Here is a 25,561-nt window from a genome sequence, read left to right as displayed (position 1 = left end):
ATATTGTAGTAACTGGGGTCAGTCTCTAGACCAGTGGTTCTCAATCTTCCTAATATTATGGCCCTTTAACACAGTTCCTCAAGTTGTGCTGACCCCCGACCATAAAATTATTTTGTCGCTACTTCATAAATAATTTTGCTACTGTTGTGAGTCGTAATGTAAATATCTGATGTGCAGAATATCTGATATGTGACACCCAAAGGGGTCGCAACCCACAAGTTGAGAATCACTGCTCTAGATATTGGCGCTAAGAACTATGATTTCATCTTTTATTCCACTAGAGCTGCCATCAGGATTCCACCAGGAGGCAGGAGGTGCCATCAGGATTCCACCAGGAGACAGGAGCTGCCATCAGGATTCCACCAGGAGGCAGGAGTGTCCTCTCCAGAAGTGTTGATCTGAGGAAGTGCTGAGAGGACCCTGACTGAAAAGAATGGATGGCCACATGCTCTAGGGGATGTAGAGGTTGGCAAACTGGCTGGCAGCTTCTTAAGGTTCCTTCCAAGTGCATCTTTTGCCCTTCAAAAGCCTCATGCTTGAATGAGCAGACACATCAGGGATTCACACTTAGGAACCTTTACAGCAGAGAATAAAAGCTCCTTTTCTCCAGCCCTTAAACATTCCGGAGACATTTCTGCAAGTCTTCACACCATCAAGGCATTTATGACATCACTGAACTTTACTCCGGGAAGTGAGATATAAACGGAAATATTTATTCCCTTTAAACACCACTTGGATTCTCTCGTCAACTCTGAGAAGGGATACTGTGAGGGAAAGGGATCCATAGGCATTGCAAATCTGGGAAATAGCAGCCAGGCATCCTTGCGCCTGCTCTAGATCAGGAAACCTCGCACCCTTTCTTCCACTCAGACATGTCCTTGCCCTCGCAGTGTTTCTTCCAGCCCTGCCTGAGAAGGAGATGGAGATGGTAAGAGCAGAAGGAAGCATGCCTCCCCCCATGACCTTGGGTGGAACCTCTAACCTGCTTCAGACATCCCAAGCTTCCTTTCCTCTGTCTCACTTTCATTCCTTTCTGTGTCTCTCCTCCCTCACCCCACCTCACTGCCTGCCTTCCCAACAAACAAACTGCATTTTTAAAGGATGGATCACTGACAGCCACAGCTCCGAGCTACCGAATGGGTAGCCCGATTGGGAAGCTTTATTAGAAATATAGCCACACAATCCTACCAGAAGCGATGTACAGATTCAATGCAATGCACATAAAAATCCTAGCAAAATTCTTCAAAAAATCCACGATAGCCAAAACAATCCTGTACAATAAAGGAACTTCTAGAGGCATCACAATCCCTGGCTTCAAATTCTACTACAGAGCTACAGTACTAAAAAACAGCCTGGTATTGGCATAAAAACAGACAAGGGGACCAGTGGAACCATATCAAAGACCCAGATATCAATCCACACACCTACAAACACCTGATTTTTGACAGAGAAGCAAAAAATATAAAATGGGAAAAAAAAGAAAATTCAACAAATGGTGCTGGCATAACTGGATATCAACATGTAGAAAAATGAAAATAGATCCATATCTATGGCCATGCACAAAAAAGTCCAAATGGATCAAAGACCTCAACATAAAGCCAACCACATTGAACCTTATAGAAGTGAAAGTGGGAAATATACTTGAACGCATTGACACAGGGAACCACTTCCTAAATATAACTCCAGCAGCATAGACACTTAGAGTTTCTGTAAAGCAAAGCATACAGTCAACAAGACAAAATGGCAGCCTACAGAATGGGAAAAGATCTTCACCAGCCCCATATTGGACAGAGGGCTGATCTCCAAAATATACAAAGGCTTCAATAAATTGATCATCAAAAATACAAATAATCCAGTTAAAAATGAGGTACAGACGTAAACAGAACTCTCAAGAGAGGAATCTAAAATGGCTGAAAGACACTTAAGGAAATGCTCAACATCCTTAGCCATCAGAGAAATGCAAATCAAAACAACTCTGAGATTTCATCTTATACCTGTCAGAATGGCCAAGATCAAAAATACTGACGACAGTTTATGCTGGAGAGAATGTGGGATAAAGGGAACACTCCTCCATTGCTGGTGGGAGTGCAAGCTTGTATAATTGTTTTGGATATCAGGATTGCGATTTCTCAGAAAATTAGGAAACAACCTACCTCAAGGCCGAGCAATACCACTTTTGGGTATATACCCAAAGGATGCTCAGTCGTACCACAAGGACATGTGCTCAGCTATGTTCATAGCAGCTTTGTTTGTCATAGCCAGAACCTGGAAACAATCTTAATGCCCCACTACTGAAGAATGCATAGGGAAAATGTGGTACATTTACACAATGGAATTTTACACAGCAGAAAAAAAAATAATGACATCTTGGAATTTGCAGGCAAATGGATAGATCTAGAAAACATTATATTAAGTGAAGTAACCCAGACCCAAAAAGACAAATATCATATGCTTTCACTCATAAGTGGCTTTTAGACATAAAGCAAAGAAAACCAACCTACAGTTCACAATCTCCGGGAACCTAGACAACAACCTAGACCCTAAGAGAAACATACATGGATATAATCTACATGGGAAGTAGAAAAAGACAAAATCTCCTGAGTAAATTAGGAACATCGTGACCATGAGAGAGATTTGAAGGGGAGGGGGGAGGCAAGGAGGGGAGCAAGGAAAATGTGGAGCTCAATAAAAAAAAATTTTAAAAAAGAAAATAATCACCCAATTAAAAGAAGAAGAAAGAATGAGAGAGAGAGAGAGAGAGAGAGAGAGAGAGAGAGAAAGCCAGCCACAGAGATGAAAGGGTGCGCTCAGAAGTGGATCCTGCTAGTTGTCATTTACAGACTCGACCATTTCATCCTCGCTGCTGTTTATTGCCTTTGTCCACCAGATATTTTATTGCACTCTCTAAATCTCACACAAATTTAGCGCAAAGTCAGGCTCCCCATCCTCCGCTGTGTTGGTAAACGGACCCTTTTCCTTCACATAACAACAAGACTCTTCCATGCTTGTGCGTTGTTCTGGACCCTCACTCTCATGGGGGTGAGCATAAACCACGCATGTTCCCTTGCTTGGACTATTCTGCAGACACCTGTTTTCCATGTCCACCCCAGCCACTAGGAACAGATACACACTGTAGGTCCCACCCAGGTCGTCCTGAGTCTCCCAGGGAGGCACTCACCAATAGTTCATCCCTTGCGTCTCCTTCACAATTTTCTTAGCACAGAGAATGGCGTCTGTGAGGTCATCAGTAATCAAGGCTGCAAAGAAAGGAGTACGGGTTAGCTGGGCCTTTGCTGTCTGAGGGGTCCCTACGCCTACGCCACAGCTTCTGTGCTCGAGTTGTGACTTTCCCTACAGAGAAATATGAATTTCTTTACCAATAATGGTCTTTGTCTTCAAGACTCTGCTCACCTTGGGCTACCTGGGAGTGATACAGTGCTGAAAATTTGGGGAGCTTCTTTTAGAGGATAGTGAGAAGCATTAAAAAAAAGTTTAGAATTTATATATATATACATATATATATATATACATATATATATATATATTGTGTGTGTGTATGTGTGTGTGTGTGTGTGTGTGTGTGTGTGTGTGTGTGTGTGAGAGAGAGAGAGAGAGAGAGAGAGAGAGAGAGAGAGAGAGATGTCTGTGCTGGTGCCTGCAGAGTCCAGAATGTCGGACCCTCTGGAGCTGGAGTTTTAGATACTTGTGAGCTGCCTGATTTGGATGCCGGGACCTCAGGGTCCTCTGGAAGAGCATCAAGAGCCCTTAACTGTGAAGCCATTTTTTTGTTGTTGTCCTGGAGAATACATGTAAGGCAGGGCAGTGCAATGCTGTCTGCACGCAGATCCCTTTGACATCTATGCCATGTCTATCAGTAATGACCAAACCTTCATCTATTGTAATTTTCCAGTTTGTACATTAAAAGAATTATCCAAGTGAGCACACTTCTTTCATGTGAAGAAAATGTAGAATTTGAAGCCAACTGCTCCATTCTTTATTAATTTGTCAAACAAAATCTTTCAGTTGAAATGTAATCCTTGATTGTTATTTTTTTCCCCTCTTTTCTGGAAGTGATCTCCAAATTTCCTTGACATAAACATTACAGAAATTGTCATACAGAAATGAGAAGTCTAGCATTGCTTCTTGCAAAGTTGGTTCTCTAGGCGCAGATCTGAGGACAGAGTGGTAGTTCCTAGAGTCTAGAAGCTGGGGAGGAGACAAGATATTGGTCACAGCACAAACTTGCAGAAGTAAGACGAAAGGGTGCTGGAGATCCAGGGCACGGCATAATTGAGGTATTTTGTTTGTGCTGTAACGAATAAAGCTTGTCTGAAGCTCAGAGTGAGGAGCTAGCCACACTAGTTAGCCATGGAGGCCAGGTAGCGGTGGCGCACACCTTTAATCCCAGCACTCAGGAGACAGAAGCAAACGGATCTCCGGATCTCCGTGAGTTCAAGGCCACCCTAGGCTATACTGGATTGATCCAGTCTCAAAGAGAAACAGAGCCAAGTTGGGGGGGGGGGGCTCATCACTGGGAAGTGGAGATAGGAAGTGATATGGCTGGGATGAGAGAGGAATAGAAGGTGAGAGAAGGCAGGAGCTCAGCATTCAGTCTAGGACTTGTTGAGATAGGATACCCCATTCGGTTTGAGGATTTTATAGACATAAGAACCAGTGGCTGCTCTGCTTCTCTGATCTTTCAGCTTTCACCCCCAATATTATGTAGTAAATACTGTATTATACACACCATATACCATGGATCACACACACACACACACACACACACACACACCACCTCTCCAAACCCCTACCTCGCACATACACACATGTATCCAACACATACACCACACACATACATACCATACACACCCTATGCACACACATATAACACAGATGCCACACAAGTACCAGATCACATACACCACATACACAGTACACACCTCATACACACACCACACACACAATACATACTCTCTCCACACCATATACCATCCCCATGCCACACCCCCACCGCATACATACCCCCCACACCATATACATACACACCATACCCACACACATATACACACCACACACAAATATCATAAATTTACCACACCCCTTTGTATACATATCACACACATATAAAACACTTACAAATACCTGGTAACTATGGCTGTTTCACTATCTGAGTGTAGACATCACTTCATAATATATATGGATCTGAAACCATCACATTGTATACATACTTTACATAGGGTTTCATGAATTATACTTAAATAAAGTTGGAAAAGATAATACACAGTAATCTTAATTAACATTAAGTCCACCTGAAACAAGCCTTAGCCTCTCAATTGTCTTAGCTAGATCTCAGGTGCGTTGCCACCTGGTGGCTTTCCCATTATGTAGTACAGAAGTCCCATACTCTATTGGACAGCTCTAGAAAGAGACAGAAAGAACTCACTGGTGTCTTACGAGAACTGGCTCTAAGATGTAAATATCAACGCTTTGAAATCAAGGTGCTCATCCTCCAACATTTACAACAGAAATGCATTTACTGTCAGAAGGAAATGGCCAGAAAGAAGAAGCATGACTTGAAATGTCACGTTTCAATAAAACATCAAATAGGGAATTGTTTGTAAATTTGCTAGCAGTGAATTGTTCCTCCACTCTGCTGATTTCCTTCCAGTTGTATTACTTTTCTCAGAGGATCAAGGTAGTCACATTTCCCCTAGGCAAATTTATTCAAAATGTGGCTTATTTTGATTCTGATTTAAAACAAACTACCATTTAGCAAGGAAAAACAGGAACCACAACAAAAAGAAAGCCAGAGACAGGATTGTGCTGAGGCAGGAGCTGCTAAAGCAGTGTGTACAAACCCCAAACAGAAGCTAAAGAATAGAAATTTAGTTTAGACTCTCCAGGAGCAGCAAAACTCCAGCCGCTTGGAGGTCTTGTCTCTCAAGACATGCATCTACAGCAGCTGTCCGTTACCAAGGGTTAACACAGCAGGTATCTTTAGGAAAATCCCCATTCACTTTCAGAACAGTCATTGCAATGGGCACCATCATTGTCCCTGGCAACTGAGGACCCATTCCCAGTGAATGAGCCCGCCTTTGCAAGTGGCTGGGGATAGATTTTACAACAAGTGACATTGGTGATGTCTCAAGAAGTGGGAAGGGAACATCACACACTGTGAAGAGGAACCTGCCATGTTCCATTATTAGAGGACGGGAGTATATCCCATACATATGGGAAAACAGTTTGAACCGTGCCTAGGACTTGCTTCTAGCCACAGCAGGACCAGAAGGTGGGGTTAAGGAAGAGAGCGCTGTGGGGGAAGTCGTTTGTTGGCCTCCTTAGTGTGTTCCTAAGTGCTACTTAGAGCTGAGTGGTGGCAGCGCATGACTGTAATTCTAGCTCTCCGGAGGTAGAAGCCAGGAGGTTATGAATTTAAGATCAGCTTCAGCTATATAGTAAGGTGGAGCCCAGCCTGGATGACAGGAGACCAATAGAATAATAAAGAAAAAGTCTCCTGAAAATGACTGGATTAGCTTAGTGTTAAGGAAGTCTGGAATTGAGAAACAAGGAAAAGATGCAGAGTTGAGACATTGAAACAGTGAAATCACCACAGAGGGGCAGCAGAGGGGCAGAAACTGGGGAGGCAGAAGACTTTTTGGAAGGATTCATGCCTATAATTATTTCTGCCCAATTTACCTTAAATAGACAGAATTGTCTAGTCAAACAAGAATAGGAACACTTCCTCAGGAGCAGTGTATAACGGAATAGTTCACTTTACAACAGAAAATAGCAGGACCTGGTACCCAAAGCAGTTTCTCATTTCCAGTTAACACGTGTCAAAGTCCGCTTGCCTTCTCCTTCCTCCCCTGCCTCCCCCTTCCTCCTTCTGCTTCCCCCTCATTCACCTGCCTCCTCTTCCTCGCCCTTCCTCCCTTGCCTCCCTCTTCCTCCCCTGTCTCCCCCTTCCTCCTTCTGCTTCTCTCTTCATCCTCCTGCCTCCTCTTCCTCCCCCTTCTTCCCTCTGCCTCCTCCTGCCTCCCCCTGCTTCCCCCTGAATAATGACAACCTCCATGGTTTTGGTTTACATATCTTTTTCTTCTCTGAAGTACCAAAGGCCAACTCAGATGTCCCGTTGTTGAATAAGATTAACCTACATGGACTATAATATATGGCGACACCAGCAATAGCCTTTCCTGCAATCATCTCTCATTAGCAAAACCCATGTTTTAGAAGAAAATAAAGACTGCCATTTTATCAGGAAATTCATTAATGGTGTGTGTGTTTATGTATGCATGCATATACATGTGTGTTTAATTTATATATGTGAATATTTACTTTGTCCATCTTCTGGTGCCCTAGCAAAATATCTGGGACTAAAAATTTATAAGTAAGACAATTTTATTTGGTCCATGATGTTGGGACCTACTGGTGAAGGCACGTGACAGAGGACATTATTGGAAGACAACATGCATGCTCACTGCAGCCTCCCTCCCCATTCTATAAAGTCACTAATGTCCAGACAGGGTCCCTATTCTTCTATCCTCATCTAACCTGAACAGCTTTTCCAACACCCCTCTTCAAAATACCAGTCCCATGAATTTGGTATTGTTTCTAACATATAAACTTTTGGGGAACACATTTAAACCACAGCAAATACATCAAAATAAACTCTGAGGAGTTTGAGAAAGGGAAGAATGGGTTTTGGGAAGACAGTTTTTAAATGAAAGAGATTGTATAATTTTTGAAGTAGTATGAAGTCTGCATTCTTCATAGATGTAAGGTCATGTACCTTGTGAAGATATCTAGTGCTAACTCATTTCTAGGGTTTCATAACAAATGTTATAACACATGGGACAAAAGAACATTGTTCCCAATTACAGCCTTTCTGGCCCAAGGCTGAGGTTCAGCAGTCACTGAAGGCTGCTTAGGGTAGAAAGTCAACATCCTGCTTTCTATTTTAAAGCTGTGTCTAAAAATTCCATCCTGGGGATGGAGCACAGGATTCTGTGCATGCCAAGCAAGTACTCCATCACTGGGCCACAGCCTGGCCCTCCATCTCCAGAAGATGCAGAAACAGTTATGACCATTCTTTAGTGCTAACCATCAACCGCCAGTACTTTTGCTCCCTACACAAGGATGAGCTTGCATTTCCCAAGACTTCCTTAACTGGAATTAAATTGGGATAGTATTAACTGAAGGAATTCGGTTCATATCAAGTCAAATATATCTGTGATAGTGAGAAGAATTTTTCTTCCTGCTTTCAACAGCCAGAAAAATAGGACAACATATACAATAAGCTTATTTTCAGATATTGGACACCCAGTGGTACTGTGTTGACCTTCCAGAGAGAAAACAGAGGCATGGAGCCCTGTGGTTGTCATGGGTTTTGCTCAGAGAAGAATAGGTAGTTCAAAACAGAGATAGAACAGAAGCCCCAGGGCAGGGATTTGTGGAGAATATCTGAACAGCAGGCAGAGCACACTTCAAACAATCAGCATGAGCCAAGGACCTAACTCCCTGGGCCAGGCAGGAACAAGTGCTCTGGGACTGCACAATAGCAGGGCTCAGCAGGCTGGGAGACTTACCCTGTTTCTAGCCACTTAGGAGGAAGAGACCTACCTGAACCTATAGGGCAGTGATTCTCAACCGGTGGGTGGGTCATGAGCCCAAGGAGGTGTGTGGGTCCAAACAACCCTTTCGTAGGGGTTGCATATCAGATTTTTTTGTATGTTGGATATTTATATTACAATTTGTAACAGTAGCAAAATTGCAGTTTTAAATAGCAATGATAATGATTTTATGGTTGGGGGGTCACCACAACATGAGGAAGTGTATTAACGGTTGAGAACCACTGCTGTGGGGCATTCCAAACATGCCAGGAGAATCATGCTTTGATAGAGAATGAACTCTTAACTAGTCTAGAACTCTGTCATGGTATTTAAAGATGAATTCAGGGGCTTGTCAAAATCCAACAAGGACTCCCTCCTTACAGGAACAAGTCAGACACACACTAAGTCTACTTAAATACACTAGCTAGTAGCCAAAAAAAAAGCTATTATGTAGAAAAAGAGCTATCAATACATAACACATAATAAGGATAAAACATTCAATGCAAACAAACAAATATGCTATCAGATGGAGTATGAAATAATTTCTTATCACTAGGCAAAAGAAAGATATTGGATTCAAGTTTGATAGATTCGACACTTCAGGGGAAAAGATCAGAGATTTTGGAGACAGAATCAGTGGAAAATACTAAAACCAGAACACCTTAGAGGAACTCAAAGAGGCTGAGAGAACATTGAGCAAAAGGCGTGTCCAAGTTCGAATCTAGGAGAAGCAGGCTGAAGAAGGATGGAAATTTTTCCTTTCCATCTAGAATCTCATGTATATATAGGGATGTATATATGTAAATATATATTAATTATGCAAACATTTTCGCATTTAAGGCATTTTATTACTGTATGTGTACTATGCAGAAATTGTTTCATACATTTATTTTTGCATAAACTCTCTCCAGAGTGAAACCAAAATGAAATCACTTTGAGACAGAGAAAGCTGGGCATGCTTGTTAGGAGATTTCCACCACAAACCGGAAACAGTTGAAGGAATGATTTAGGCTAAATGAGATGAATACTCCTTAGCTGCCTGCCCAAAGGACTCTGTCCCAGGAATGAGGAGTGAACGCTGAAAGCGGAGCATACGTCACATGCAGCGAAAGCTGTCTCTGTTATAAAGTGTTATAAAGCCAGGTAATTACATAAAGTGAAAACAATAGAATTCCTTGAGGTGCGCAACATGCAGAAATAAAATACATGGGTCCAGCCTGAGATAAAATCCCATAAAGCAAGGATCGTATTCAAACCTCAGACAACATACATATATATGTATGCTGCCCAATGGTTGACACCAGGGGGTCTTCTGTCACTTCCTACTTTTTGAGACATAGTTTCTCACTGAAACTGGAGCTCACTGATTGGCTAGAGTAGTGGCCATGCAAGGCCCAGGATCCTCTTCTTTTCCTACTTCTCATTGGGATTATGCCAGTGTTTTTATGTTGGTTATGGGGGGATCCAAACTTCAGTGTTCATATTTGTATAGCAAGCACTTTGCCGACAAATTCTACCTCCCCAGCCCTTGTTTTTAAATATAGCCCTATTGGAAAACATTCAAGTCTGACCATTTACATATTTTTATAGCTGTTTTCACACTACATTATGGTTTAGTAACTGCAACAGAAACCATATGGCATGCAAAACCTAAATAAAATATTTACTGTGTAGCCCTTCAGGAAAGCAATTGCTGACCTAGGTTCAACCACTTAATACAAATATGTAGTTGCCAGATGGACACAAAAGGTAGCTATATTCTGCCTATAAAAACTTACCTATGGTACCCAGGCATAGATGAGGTAAAGCAAAGAATGGAAGGAAATTGACCATGTAGAGCCTTCCCAGAAGAAGCTGCAGTTACAGTCACGCTATTCTACAGTGTTTGTGTAAGAGATGGTGCCCTGGTTAAGGGGAGGAAGGACTCCAGGGAGAGCAGGGCTAACCCACTGAGAAGACCACCATCATTAATATGCACATACCTAAAGACAGAGCTTCAGAAATCCATATGTAGGGATAAGTCCCGCCCCTTAGGGGGCGTGGTCGCCTCGGGCTAATGTCTGCCTATAAATTTGGCTAGCTTGCTCCTAGCTGTCTCTTCTGCTTTCCTGGTGGTTCTGTAAGTCTATTTCTACATTAAAACTATATATATTTTTTTACAATCTGTCTACATTCGTTTACGCCGCTACATTTTGGCATCCAACGTCGGGCTATTTTGCCCCCGACTCAAGCGGGTAGCCCGCTAGCTAACACAGCACCCTCCCGGGTGCTGTTTTTCAGTTCGTGACTCCGGCCCCAATGCCAAGTCCGAGACATACTCGGCGACACAGGCCCATTCTGCCTGCCTTGGCTAAGTTTTGCAGCGGAACCCCACTGCCTGAATTAGCAGAAGCTCAAGTACCTGCGGTTTTGCAACAAAAGCTGCCACAGCGTCAGATTTGGTCTGATACAAAGTGACTTGGCCGGCAGTGGTGGCGCATGCTTTTGATACCAGCACTTGGGAGGCAGAGACAGGCGGATTTCTGTGAGTTCAAGGCCAGCCTGGTCTACAAGAGCTAGTTCTAGGACAGGCTCCAAAAACACAGAAACCACCACTGGCAGGAACCGATCATTGCAGGTAAAAAAATTTTCTTTTATAAATAAAATGTCTGAACACATTACTGTTCAAGAATTTAACAGTTTTTTTAATTGTACCATGTGGGAGATTTTACAAGAGGTGTCTATCACCCCACATCTATGGATCCTTCTGGGATTCGTAGTTTTCATTGGCACCAAATGGTTTGATAATAGAAATATGATAAAGTCTTTACAAGACAAATCCAGGATTCTTAAGGCAGAGATTGAACGCTTAAAAACAATCGAGAATGATAACAATCTTCTCAAGAATCAATTTGAAGTTCTCCAGGCTGATAACAATCTTCTCAAGAATCAGTTTTAAGTTCTCCAGACTGATAACAATCTTCTCGAGAATCAGTTTGAAGTTCTCCAGGCTGATAACAATCGTCTCAAGAATCAGTTTGAAGTTCTCCAGGCTGATGTTAAGGAGAAATTCATTACTATGGAAGAGGGAACAGCTGATCTGGATCGTAAGGTTCAGTCCCTTTCTGTAGGAACTGAAACATTAGTGGCTGATATTAAGGAGAAATTCATTACTATGGAAGAGGGAACAGCTGATCTGGACCATAAGATTCAGTCCCTTTCTGTAGGAAATGAAACATTAACTGAGAGAATCAAAACTGCTGAATGTGACAATCGGATTTTGTCTAAAGCTTATGGCAGATTGATGGAAAGATTGTCAATACAAGAAGGCACGGTTTATGCCATAAAAATTATGTCCAAAAATGAGATGTTATCTCTAACGGACAAACTTCATACTTTAGAATCCTCAATGAAGGCTTTGGAACATAATTCTGGACAGGAGATTCAGACATTGCAGAAGGCAATGGTGAATAGAATTGAAAAGATTGAGGAATTTCTAAATTCTGATGAAGAATAGCAAAGGGTAGAAAGGCAAATTTTAACTACATCTGTGGGTAAATCTCTCCGGGACAATTTCCACAAAGCTCTACCTACAGCTCTACCTGCCTTTCCAGTAATAACAACAGAGAAGGTGATTGGTTCAGGAAACCCTAGGGTCATCAAGGAGGATACATGGGAGCCTGTCTGTATGAATGACCTCAAGGAAATTAAACAGGCTGTCATGACTTTTGGGATGCAAGCCTCTTTTGTTAAAGAGATGCTAAGATCTTGGGCCACGACAAGCAGAGCAACCCCCTCGGACTGGCTCCAGCTGAGCTCTGCAGTACTTGAGAGTGGACCGCAATTGAAATGGAAATGCTTATTCAGGCAAGAGGCTAGACTCTTAGAACAGCAGGAAAAAGCAAAGAGAATTGACATTTCCCTAGATAAAATTCTAGGTGAAGGGCTCTTTTCCGACCCTCAGGAACAAGCTAATTTGGATGAAAACACACTCTCCATGTGTACTACAGCAGCCTTAAGGGCTTGGGACAGGGTACAAGACCCAGGACAGAGAATGGAATCATTTGTCAGAGTTAAACAGGGTCAGAGAGAACCCTTTAGTGACTTTTTACAAAGATTAACTAAGGCTGTACAAATAGGGATATCTGACCCAGAAGCAAGACATATAATGATTGAGTCTTTGGCTTATGAAAATGCAAATGTGGAATGCAAAAGGATTTTGGGGCCTTTAAAGCTCAGATCAGCGCCTTTGGAAGAATGGGTCTTGCATACACTCAATGTTGATACATTTGATTATGGCACTGAAGCATGGGTAGAAGAAGCAATTTCCAATGGTAAAAGGAGACACCAGAATACCAAATGTTTTAATTGTGGCAAAATGGTGACCCATTTATGAAAAGGAATTGTAGACAACGGATTTTCAGAAATAATAATAATAATGCATCTTTCAGAAATAATAATAATAATGCATCTTCTAGAAATAACAGAAATAGGAGGACTCAGCCTTCAGGTTTATGTAGAAGATGTGGAAAAGGCAGACATTGGACGAATGAATACAGGTCTACAAGAGATAGACAAGGCAACCTGATACAGCCGGGAAACGTGAGAGGGGGGGGCCTCACAGGCCCCCATGGCAAACATGGCGCAGTCATATCCAGTTTCTGCAGAGAACGTGCCTCATCAGGACAATTAGGAAGCCCCGTGCCTACTGTTACAAGCAATAATGATCAGAAAGATAAGTTACGTGTGTTTTGGCAAACTTCTATAAATGATCAAAGACCTAAACTGAGAGTGTGTATAAATGGCATTTTTATTACTGGCCTGCTGGACACGGGTGCTGATGTAAGTATCATTACCCCAGAATCTTGGCATCCGTATTGGCCTCTTCAGAATGTAAATGTTCAGCTCCTGGGAATTGGAACCCTATCTCGAGTAAGGCAGAACACGAGATGGGTTGAATGTATAGGGCGAGAGGGACAAATAGGAAAATTAAAGCTATATGTAGCCAATATTGCAATGAATTTATGGGGTCGTGACCTATTACAACAATGGAATACCGAAATTAACATTCCTGCTACTTTTAGAGCCTATATTTCTGAGAATAATATTAAAAGATATTACAAACGGAGAAAACCGGCCATTCGGGCTGTACAAGAACAAGCAATTGATGTCCCTTCAGAGATACCAACAGCCTTGCCTCTAAAATGGTTGACTGAGAAACCAATATGGACAAAGCAATGGCCTTTAGCTGAGGAAAAGTTACAGGCTTTAGAACAGCTGGTACAAGAACAATTAGATGCTGGACATATAGAAGAATCTACCAGCCCTTGGAATTCTCCTGTATTTGTGGTTAAGAAAAAATCAGGTAAATGGAGAATGGTGACAGATCTCAGGGCCATCAACAAGGTTATTCAACCTATGGGCCCTCTGCAATCTGGAATTCTTTTGCCCTCTTTATTACCAAAAGGATGGCCTCTCATAGTTATTGATTTAAAGGATTGTTTTTTCACTATACCTTTGCAAAAGGAAGATAGAGAAAAATTTGCCTTCACAGTGCCTACTTATAACAATTCTCGACCTTCGAGGAGGTACCACTGGACCGTTCTCCCCCAGGGTATGTTAAATAGCCCCTCCCTGTGCCAATATTTTGTGAACCAACCATTGCAAATAATACGCAAGAAATTCCCCAAATCTATAGTATACCATTACATGGACGACATTTTGTTATCTGATTCAAACATGGATAACTTGAACAGACTGTTTGAAGAAATAAAGATACTTTTAGCTAAATGGGGATTGCAAATCGCTCCTGAAAAGATTCAGAAGAGAAATTCTGTTAATTATTTAGGTTATAAAATAGGTTTGTAAAAAATTAAGACACAAAAAGCACAAATTCGGAGAGATCGCCTACGGACTCTTAATGACTTCCAAAGACTGTTAGGAGACATTTCCTGTCTATGACCAGCTATTGGAATAACACCTGATCTAATAATTCATTTGAACAAAACCTTGGATGGTGATAAAGATTTAAACAGTCCCAGAGAATTAACAGCTGAAGCAGAAAAGGAACTGACAATGATTGAGGAAAAATTACAACAGGCACATGTGGACAGGGTGAATCCAGAGCTCGATTGTATTCTCGTCATACTACCATCAAAAATTTCTCCTACAGGAATTTTAATGCAGAGAGATGATATTATTTTGGAATGGATCTTTTTACCACATAAACCAAGTAAGAAACTGAAAACTTATGTGGAGAAAGTCTCTGAGTTAATTATAAAAGGCAAGCTGAGACTTCGTCAACTAGCAGGCATAGACCCAGCAGAAATTATAGTGCCTTTCACTGCTGATGAACTAAAGAAATTATGGGAAGATAATGAACCATGGCAAAGAGCTTGTACTAATTTTTTGGGAGACATTAATAACAACTATCCAAAAAGCAAGCGGCTTAACTTCATAAAGAGAACTTCTTGGATTCTTCCTCGAATCGTCCGTGATGCTCCAATCACTGGAGCCCATACATTCTATACTGATGCCAATAAATCAGGGAAGGCAGGTTACAAATCAGAAGACTTGGATAAAGTGGAACAAAGTCTGTATAATTCTGTCCAGAAGGCGGAATTATATGCCATTCTTATGGTGCTAAGGGATTTTAAAGAACCTATTAATATAGTTACAGATTCACAATACGCAGAAAGAGTTATTTTACATATTGAAACTGCTGAATTTATACCTGATGATACTGAACTAACCTCATTGTTCCTCCAGGTTCAAGATTTGATCAGGAACAGGCTTTGCCCTATGTACATAACACACATCCGATCCCATACGGGTCTGCCAGGTCCTCTAGCACAAGGTAATGCAGAAATTGATCAATTATTGATTGGTAGTGTGCTACAAGCCTCTGAATTTCATAAAAGACATCATGTTAATAGCAAAGGTTTGAAGAAAGATTTTTCAATTACATGGCAACAAGCTAAGGAGATTGTAAAGAAATGCCCTACTTGCTCTTTCTATAACCAAACGCCACTGCCTGCAGGGGCTAATCCAAAGGGCACCCAAAGGAATGAAATCTGGCAGATGGATATGTTCCACTTTGCAGAATTTGGCAAATTAAAGTATGTTCATCACACCATTGACACTTATTCAGGCTTTCAGTGGGCAACTGCTTTAAGTTCAGAAAAATCTGATTCAATAATCACTCGTTTATTAGAAGTTATGGCTATCATGGGTATACCTACACAAATAAAAACGGACAATGGTCCTGCTTATGTTTCTAGGAAAATGAAACGGTTTTTTGATTATTACAATATCAAGCATGTTACAGGTATACCATACAATCCTACAAGTCAAGCAGTCATAGAAAGATCAAATCGAACTATAAAAGATATGTTGAACAAACAGAAAGGGGTGGAAAACACCCCCAGAAATAGGCTACATAATGCTTTGTTAACCTTGAATTTTCTCAAAGCTAATGAGAAGGGAACAACGGCTGCAGAAAGACATTGGATAATGGAAAAGTCTACTGAACTAAATCAACCAGTTTATTTCAAGGATGTGCTGACCTCACAATGGAAGCCAGGATATGTGCTACGTTGGGGAAGGGGTTTTGCTCTTAACTCCACAGGTGAGGAAAAATTGTGGATACCATCAAAATTAATAAAGGTTCGGTTTGAAGAAGAGAAGCCACTTGGAAAAGATAAATAACAATTCTTTCATAAGGATGGCGAACATACTGATGGTAAGAAATACAGATAGGTTGGAGGCAGGGTTCTTTTCTTATCTCCACAGGAAAATACTCATCTTCAAAGAAATTGAGGGACCCTGAATATTTAATTACTGATTGATGGACACATTTTGTAAGTATTAATTTTTATTTATATGTCTTATTAAACATTTCTTTATAAATATATAGAGCCGGTTTTGAAGTTGGACTCTGGCTCAGTCCCTCTCCAATTCCAAGCCTGTTAGTAAGAGAAAAACCCAGAGTTTCTGGAGTTTCTGTCTCATGTCAAGAGCCATGATATGGGACAGAAAGAAATATGAGTTTAGAAAACATCTTTGCTTTTCTTCATATCTATCATACTTTTCATTGAATATATCTATCATGCCTTTCATTGAATATATATATGTATGTCTATATATGTCTATATGATTAATGTTTAAGTTTTTTACAATGAACAATGAGTTTTTCCTGAAGTGACATTTGAAGTTTCCAGGAAGAAGATGGGGCCCCACAACAACAACTCTACCTGGTTGATATGACGTCATGATACTGATAGTGCTACTAAAAGACCTGCTTTTGGTACCAGCTGCACAAGACGATCCCAACTTGGTTAGCTGAAATGGTGCACATCTTGTACAACATTCTGGCCAGACCTCCACAAAATACTCAGAGACTATTTGCAATTTTAAAAGACATTGATCTTGAAATTTAACCATCATTTTACTTTCACAGGATCCCCCAGAAAGAACGTCGCCCCCATGATAGCTGGAAGTAATTCTAGAGGACGACGTCCCCTCTCCCAGTAAAGTTTACCCCTGGGTTTAGGGACATCATTTAGGGGTTGGGAGGTTGGGGAGGAATTTTATAAGCTCAGGGATCATTTTGAAAAAAAAAAGAGGGAATGATGGGATAATAGATTTATAATTGTGAGTTACTGCTTTTAGACAAATATATTGGTATCAATTCTTGTATATTGATACAAAGTTAAATTATATTGACTATTGTATGCATGCATGTTTCTATGTCTGTTTAAAACATTTTTATGTATTGACATATATTGTATTGATATATATTGTATATATTTACCATATTGCAATGTACATTTCTACCTCTGATTAAGATACTTATATAATGTTTGTGTATTGATATATATTTGCCATATTGCAATGTATATTTGTACAGTGTTTATATTTGGAGGTCATTATCCTCATTTGTTACACAGTTGTTTATTGTCTTAGTCTTTAAGTTAGATAGATATTGAGAATTATATAGATAAATAGTCATCTAAGTTTGTCATTTATAATCAGACTAATCAGGTTCTTTAGATATATAGAGATTATACTCAGTATAGATAGATAATCTTCAACCTCTTCAAAGAGCTGTAGAAAATGGCCTTTATTCTAACTCAGAGTTTCGTGATAGTGAGACACAATTGCTCCTGGCAACACCGCTCTATTCCCCGAGAGAATGTTGAGCACCAAAGACACTCCACCTGGAGCCTTTCTATTTGGCAGAACTGGCCTTTGGGCAAAGAAATGCCCATACCTCAACCACTGACACAGATACAGAGCTTGCATCAATGGATAAAACAGGACTGTCATATCCTGCCAAGAGAGGGTAAGATAGTTTTGAAAAGTTCCTTGCCTTTAATAATGGTATGTCAGTTATGTTAGGCCTTAGCCAAAATTGGTTGACTCAACATTGCAAACGAGACTTTGGGTGATTGCCCAGGTAGTCAGTTGTCTCTGTCAATTGTTGCACATTTTGGATATATCTCGTTTGTTGAGTAGTGTTTATTTCCTTCTCAGATCTTTGATTGAGTTGAAGATTATATAATTGTAGTTACTCTTTACATTATTTGGACTCCTTGAGATAGAATGTTTAGCAAAGCTTTTGTTCTCAATATTGTTTGTTATATTTATTATTTGTTGTTATTGTATGTAGTTGTATTTGGTTTAGTTCTGTCTTATTTAGACAAAAAGGGGAGATGTAGGGATAAGTCCCGCCGCTTAGGGGGCGTGTTCGCCTCGGGCTAATGTCTGCCTATAAATTTGGCGAGCATGCTCCGAGCTGTCTCTTCTGCTTTCCTGGTCTCCGCGGGAACGGTGGTTCTGTAAGTCTATTTCTACATTAAAACTATATATATTTTTTTACAATCTGTCTGCATTCGTTTACGCCGCTACATCCACACATTAGAAAGAAATCAAATCTATGCATGGACAGAGACTCCGCTTTCATTCCCAGCTGCCCAGACCCAAATAATCACACAGAAACTGTATTAATTACAACAATGTAGCATGATTAATAAAAACCCAGAGACAGACTTTGAGGTTCAACTTGAAGGTCAGAAAAGAAAAACGGTGAGCCACTGGCTCTTACCTCATTTCTAAATGATGCTCCTGTCTCCAGAAATCCTCAGAATGAGACTGAGCTGACCAGTCTCCTCCATCTTATATTCCTCTCTAGTGTTGGGATTAAAGGTGTGCACAACTATGGCCCAGTTTCTATGGCAAACTAGTGTGGGATTAAAGGTGTTTGTCACCACTGCCTGGTCTGTAAGGCTGATCAGTGCGGCTGTTTTACTCTCTGAACTTCAGGCAAGCTTTATTTATTAAAATACAAATGAAATATCACTACAACTATGCTATGCACTAATTTAAGGATGTCTTTCTCACTCTTAACAGAACTAAGACAAGAGAAGACGTAAGAGGCACTGTTTGAACATTCAGCTGATAACTACAAAGCACCCAAGCTTCCTTCACATGGAGACAAACTAAGTGCTGGAGAGCAAAGATCCATTTTTTTTTCAGTCTGGAAACCACATAGATTAGCCTCCCTGGTCCATGCTAAGCATTCCCTCGGCCATTCTTCTTTGTTGGGTCCTGGTTGCTGGCTCTAAGCCTTGTTATCCTGATTTACATCTTTTTCTTGCCTTGAGTCATCCTCTTGTGAAAAACCTTCTCTGATAGTGTTATGAGAAAATTACATGGCAGCTGTGCTAGAACCTTCCTCCACATCTGTCTTCTCTGTACTATGAGCACTGGCAGGCAAATCCACAGAGAAGTCAGCAATGGACTTCCATGTCCCTTGGCTTCCAGAGGCTTAAGTCGGAGTGAACACCAGTGGAGAAGTGGGGAGAGAGAACAGTGAGTCTGGGATTATTTCCCTCTATATTTTTTTTTTTAGGTCACTTGATAGAATTCTGTTGACCAAAGGGAGGCCGCGTCTCCTCCACAGATTCTTCAGGGAGAAACTGGTCACAGCCCTGTTTTTATTTTGCTTTAGGTTAGGGGATGGCAATGCCTGCTCTTCCCAGTCCCCCACATCACCACCCTCTTTGTTTTCCAAAGAAAGATCATTCACTCTTTAACAGTTGGGTTTAAGTCTTTTCTGGATTGCTGGAAGGTGTTATGGGTGCTGCTGGAGGAGAAGGGCGACCTAAAGATCATCCTTCAAGCTACACTAAAAACCAACCTGGCAAGAGAGGCCAAGAGTGTTGTGGAGAAGCCAAACACTTTTTGATGGGATCTAAGGCCTGCTTCAAAGATGAAACCCATACCTGGCACTCTTGACATGGCTGAGAGACTATGGCCATAGGGCGAACCCAATTCTATCATTGTGCTAAATGGACATAGTATGAAAATATTTCCTAATGACTTGTTACTATGCTCATAGACAGAACATTATTAGGTTCTCACCAGAGAAGCTTCCTTTTTTTTTTCTTCAGCAGATGACATTACTATTGAGACTCTCAACAGGCAAAAATGAAGAGAGGAGGTAGGACAGTGCTCAGCCCTCAGCGGGACATCCATGTCATGCCCTCCTGAAAGTCTTAGGGTCTTTACAGAAGAGGAGTCAGAAAGGTCTGCAAAGTCAGAGGTGACGAATGACTTAAGGGGACAGTTTTCCAGACCCCGCAGGTCGTACACATGTGAACTCCTTGTAGCAGGTGTGACAACATGCATAAGGCAGTGCAAGCTTGAGTTAGAAATAAATCCCAGCGTGGAAAGGGGGGGGGTGAGAACGAACTATCAGCAAGGAAACACTGGCATTCGCTGTCTGCTGGGAGAGTCCGTTTTCCTCGGTGATGTGAGTCCTGGCAGGTCAACCACACTTTACACCCGACTTCTAAGACTGCTTGAGCAACACAGACTAGACTCAGTGGAGGAAAGAAAGAAAGAAAGAGGGGAGTGGGGGGAAGAAAGAAAGGTCAAAGTTGAGTGTGTTTGTAGGGGAGGGGTGGATCTGGGAGGAGTTAGGCTAGAGGAATAGTTTTTAGTTTTTAGCAACTTGCCTACAAATGTGTTCACGATATACTCAAAATGTATCAACAGTTTGACTGATAGAGGAACTTCTATGGGAAGCTATTCTTCTTCGAAGGTTTGGGCACATTGTTCCTCTTCTACTACCAGAGTTGCAGTTGAGAAATTTTAGGTTGCTCATTCTATGCTTAATCTTTGGTATGGACCACAAGCCCTCATTTTCCTAGTGAAAACGCACAGTGGATTTTGTTTCTCTTTACTGTTCTGGAGTTTGGGGAGTACGCCTGAGTGTGAGCCTCCCTTACATAGTAGGTCTCACGTGCTGTGAGTGGACATGGGAACTTCATGAAAGATTCTGCACTCCTCATCTCTCCTGTCAAGGGTCATATCCTTGTATTTTGCAGTATTGTTCATTTTCTTGTCAGTATTTCTCCTGTTTTCTCTCTCTCTCTTTCTCCCATGTTTCTATTAGAGATTTCCTCATGGTGTTTTTCTTCTCTACTTCTGCAAGCGTTCCTTTCTGCCACCGCTTGCTAAATCACAAGAGCTCTTTCTTCATTTTGTTCTCAAGACACTCCTTTTCCCTAGACTGTGCCTTGCCCTAGCTTTCTCAGTGACTCCCAATGAACACAGTGACTGTAAGTAGGGATGAAGTGTACTAGGTTTTTCTTTCTGCCCAAGCAAATGGCCCCCAAGCATCATGGCATCCACAGCACAAGCTCTCCTTGTAGTTTCCTGATGGGGCAACATGGGATCAGCTGTGTTAAAAATCACGCATTGGCTCATGCTTTCCTTTTGGAATGGTCTAGGTGACAGCCCGCTTCCTTGCTTGTTTGTGTTTTGATAATATTTAGTCCCCCTCTGGTTGTAGGACTGAGGTGTCTGCTTTCTTGCTTGATATAATATAGGAGACACCCCTAGCTTCTGCAGGCCACCCACATTGCTTGGTTCATGTCTCACTCAACTATTTTCCAGGACAGCAATGTTGGTTGAGTCTCTAATCTTCGTCTCTGTTACTGCCCCCCTGTGACCTCAAAAGGCAGACGCTCTGCTTCCAAGGGCTCACGTGCTTACATTGGTTCTAATCACTTCATTGGATATTTCTCTCTTGCACAAACTCAGTACACACAGTCACAATTTTGAAGCCTTTTTTGCCAAGTAAGGTCATACACTCATTGGTTTAAGGGATGAAATGGTGTATTAGATGTTTTCTTGTTGTTATGACAAAAAAAATAAAGGGAAAGGAATGAAAGATTTTTGAGGAGAATCAGTCCATCATGGTGGGAAAGGCATGGGTGGCAATAGGAACATGAGGCTGACGGTCACCATTGTGTCCCAGTACAGAAGCAGAGAGATGAATGTGCTCAGCTCCTGTCTCCTTTCACTCAACTTTCCCGGTTTTTTTTTCTTTTCTTCCTTTCTTCCTTTCTTTCTTCCTTCCTTCCTTCCTTCCTTCCGTCTTCCTTTCCTTCTTTCTGTCTTTCTTATTTGTCTGTTTTTGAGACAAACTCACTATATTGCTCTGGCTGTCTTGGAACTCATTTTGTACACTAGGCTGGCCTCAAACTCACCTATCTCCTGGGTGCTGGGGTTAAAGTGTGTATCGGTGAGCCTGGCTCCATTCACTCTTCTTATCCCATCCTTGGATGGGTGCTGCCCACATTTTGGGCATGTCTTCCTTTCTCAGCTAAACTTCTCAGCAAACCCCCTCACAGACACGCTCGGAGGTGTGTCTCATTAGTGCTCTAGCTGCTTCCTAAAGCAATCAAAGAAATCATTGAAATCAACCTAAGCAGAGAACAAGCATTCTGAAGTGCCCTGTTCAGCTCTGGGTGCAGGGAATGCGCTGCTCTGATTACCACACTTAGCAGGTGATGGAGGAAGGTCATTGGTTAATTAATAAAGAAACTGCTTGGCCCTGATAGGTTAGAACATAGGTGGGTGGAGTAAAGAGAACAGAATGCTGGGAGGAAGAGGAAGTGAGCTCAGAGGCCATGCTCCCCTCTCCCGGGCAGATGCGATGAAGCTCTGACCCAGGATGGATGTAGGCTAGAATCTTCCCGGTAAGCGCACCTCCGTGCTACACACATTAATAGAAATTGGCCAGGCAGTGTTTAAATAAATGCAGTTTGTGTGTTGTTATTTCGGGGTATAAGCTAGCCAGGCAGCCAGGAGCCGGACTGTGGGAAGAGGCCCGCAGCTCCTTCAACAAGCAGGAAGCCCCTACTACAAGCTCCTAGAGAATGCAATGGAACTGATCTGCCCCTCAGCAAGCTGAAAAGTCTTATCAAAGATAGAGATAGTTTTAGCACAGAAGATAAAAAATCAAAAAGGCATCTTCTGTGGACCAATAGCTCTCACCTGTAAGATAGTACGAATTTGTTTGAAATGGATCCAGAAGAAAAAGAAATTAGAATCAAGGGGAAAAATCAGATCTTGGGCCTGCCAAAATAATGTTTTCTATGAAGGGCTAGTAAATAGCTGGGTGATTTGCCCCGGAATGTGGTAACCATTCTATATTAATGTTGGGTATGGACACTCGATAAATCGATGCCTGATTCAGCTATCTGCTTACCTTGATGAAACAAAAATTATTTAAAACATAGTTTGTTTTCTGCTCCCAAAGAAGTTGGCCCAGAGTATTTTCTGACTGATTTCAGTCCTGTCCTTCATTCTTTGCATTCATATCTTTAATAAGTGAACATTTATTGAGCCCCAACTATGGCCAGATAATGTTCTAGGTACTGGGGACACATCAGTGAATTAACTAGGAAGAAGAACACAGCAATCTTCCCGGATTCCCCACCTGTGTCATAGCTCTGCTTCCTCGCCTGCAGCCCCTCCCTCTATGAGCACCATTGCTACTGAGCTCTGCTGGGCAACTGTGTGAAACAGCAACATGGGATCGGTTGAGTTAAATTCATGCATAGACTCCTATGTTTTTCTTCTTGAACATCTAAGGAAATGTTTTACCTAGAAAAGAAAAAGTTCAGTGCACAAAGATCCTCGCTTCTGCTATGCACTTGGCAGGAACACTTTCTCATGATGGTTACCACAGCACCGCTGAGGTGGTGTCCTCTTTGGCCTCCTTCATGCTATTCTTGCAAACCAGTCCTCTGCAATCAGTGCTAAATGGGCTGACCACGGCCGTCTGCCCACTGCAGGCAGAAATCAAGGCAAACTTCTTAGACGGGCAGTTCCCAGCTTTTCCTACCATGTTTGCTGTGATTCTTCAGGATTCTCTCCTTCCCTTTAGGAAGAATGTGTCAACCCCCTCCATGCAGGTCTTTGTTTGGCCATTAGCTTTGCCTAGAATGACTTTTCTCTGTCTCTAGATTCTCAAGTCCTGTTTGTCTTCCATGTCCCCATTCAGAGTTTTCCATGAAACTTTGTTTTTTTCTTTTCTTCTCTCTCTCTCTCTCTCTCTCTCTCTCTCTCTCTCTCTCTCTCTCTCTCTTTTTTTTAGTGGAACCAGGCATTGACCTTAGGGTCTCCAGCAAACTCTAAATGCCACTGGGCTAGATTCCCAGCCCTGAAAATTTCTTAAAATATCATTTACCTCTGGAGCCCACATCAATCCATCCATCCCCTCCTGGCCAGCCATCGAGTTAGCTTTTCTGTCAGCACACACTCTCTTGGGTGAGGCTTGGTAAAGCAGAGCTCAGGCACGTTGTGTTTTACTGTTTTCTTCTCTCAGTCCTGGTCACACTTGTCTCCCGTGAGTAACAGGGGCAAAGAGCAGCAAGCAAATCCTAGTTTAATTTCTACTCTTTAAGCAGTGGAAGCTGAGCCCCGTTGTTGTAATCCACACAAAGAAACACAGAGTTCAGTGCACAAAGACCATTGGTTCTGGGGTGAACTTGGCAAGGAATGTTTCCATTCATAGGGAAAACTGAAATGTTTCAATGCAGGGGAAAACCTAGGTCATTTGCTCGGCCCTGTTTTCGTGGAGGGCTTACTAAAAACTGCTCTAGGACGAATAAGACGTTAGCATACATATGCCATCGGAGAAGCTACTGAGTCCTCTGCTGGCCCAGGAACAGACTTACATGTGAATATGAACTTGGAGTTTTAAAGCAGATGCAGACATACCTCTTGTGATCTATGTTCTTATCTTTGCCCCTGAAGATGAAGAATTTGAATAAACAGAAACAGTACCTGAGCAGGCAACATGGCAGTGATTTTTCTGTTGCAGTCTTACATTTCTGCACCACGTGAAGCTGTTTATCTGGAATATGCCATAGTCAGTGCTCCCGTCCTCCAACACTTTCTGAACTGTGGTGTTGTAGCGGCTCTCATAGTAGGCCATGCAGATCCCTGTGTGGAGAGAGAAGGATCTAAGGGGAGCACAGTCCCTTAGTTCAGCCTGCCTTATGGGGTGAATTTTTTTATACATGCTATGCACTGGCCCCCTTCCAGGAGACACGTGGACGGGGTGCACAAGGGAGAAATATCAGCAGGACACGGGAGTGTGTACAGGAGCAGGGGCACCAACCGCAATTTTCACAGCAGCCAGTAGCGGAGGCTTCTCCAGGGAAGCTAGCGGGATGGGTGGAGTGGTTGTTCTTTTCCCTCCCTGTGATCATAACCCCAGGACTCCAACAATAAGAAACCAAGGACGGTGGGGAAACAGAGAGAGGGTGAGCGTGTGCAGCTTAGGAGAACGTGTGAAGAGCTAGCAGCCTCTCCGGTGGGAGTGGAACCTGGCCAGGCTGGGGACATGGTGGAGATCAGCACCTCCAGGCTGACGCTCATAAGCTAAAGTGGAAGGAGCCGGGAGGCGGGGAGGAATCTCACAGTTTCCAAGGCTAAATCCTCCGTAGTTGTCCAGGCCAGCCTTCACAAATATTTTTGCCAGTTTACATCGAGTGTAGACTTTGGATTCTGCAACGACGCTGAGGCTGATAATCAGGGCCAAGACGCCGGCAGCCTTCATCCCCAAGTCCCCTAGGAAGCCAAGTCTGCCAAAAGAACCGGAGAGCAGT

The 25,561-nt window shown here is 42.1% G+C and overlaps 1 protein-coding gene across 1 annotated transcript; it reads right to left on the bottom strand.

Annotated features, from left to right (window-relative positions):
- Positions 1-838: 838 nt before the first annotated feature.
- On the bottom strand, positions 839-25,512 carry LOC121440695 (lysozyme-like protein 1). The gene is made up of 4 exons (XM_041641489.1): positions 25,374-25,512; positions 24,735-24,893; positions 3,179-3,257; positions 839-908 (listed from the first exon to the last, which is right to left on the bottom strand). Exons 1-4 carry the CDS (start codon positions 25,510-25,512, stop codon positions 839-841), a joined length of 447 nt encoding a protein of 148 aa, XP_041497423.1.
- Positions 25,513-25,561: the final 49 nt, after the last annotated feature.

The sequence above is a fragment of the Microtus oregoni genome, unplaced genomic scaffold (assembly GCF_018167655.1).
Source record: "Microtus oregoni isolate MIOR12 unplaced genomic scaffold, Mior012 000070F_ref0000104, whole genome shotgun sequence".
NCBI classification, from domain to species: Eukaryota; Metazoa; Chordata; class Mammalia; order Rodentia; family Cricetidae; genus Microtus; species Microtus oregoni.
The sequence above is the reverse complement of the archived record's forward strand: the minus strand, read 5'-3'. Positions and strand labels throughout refer to the sequence as shown.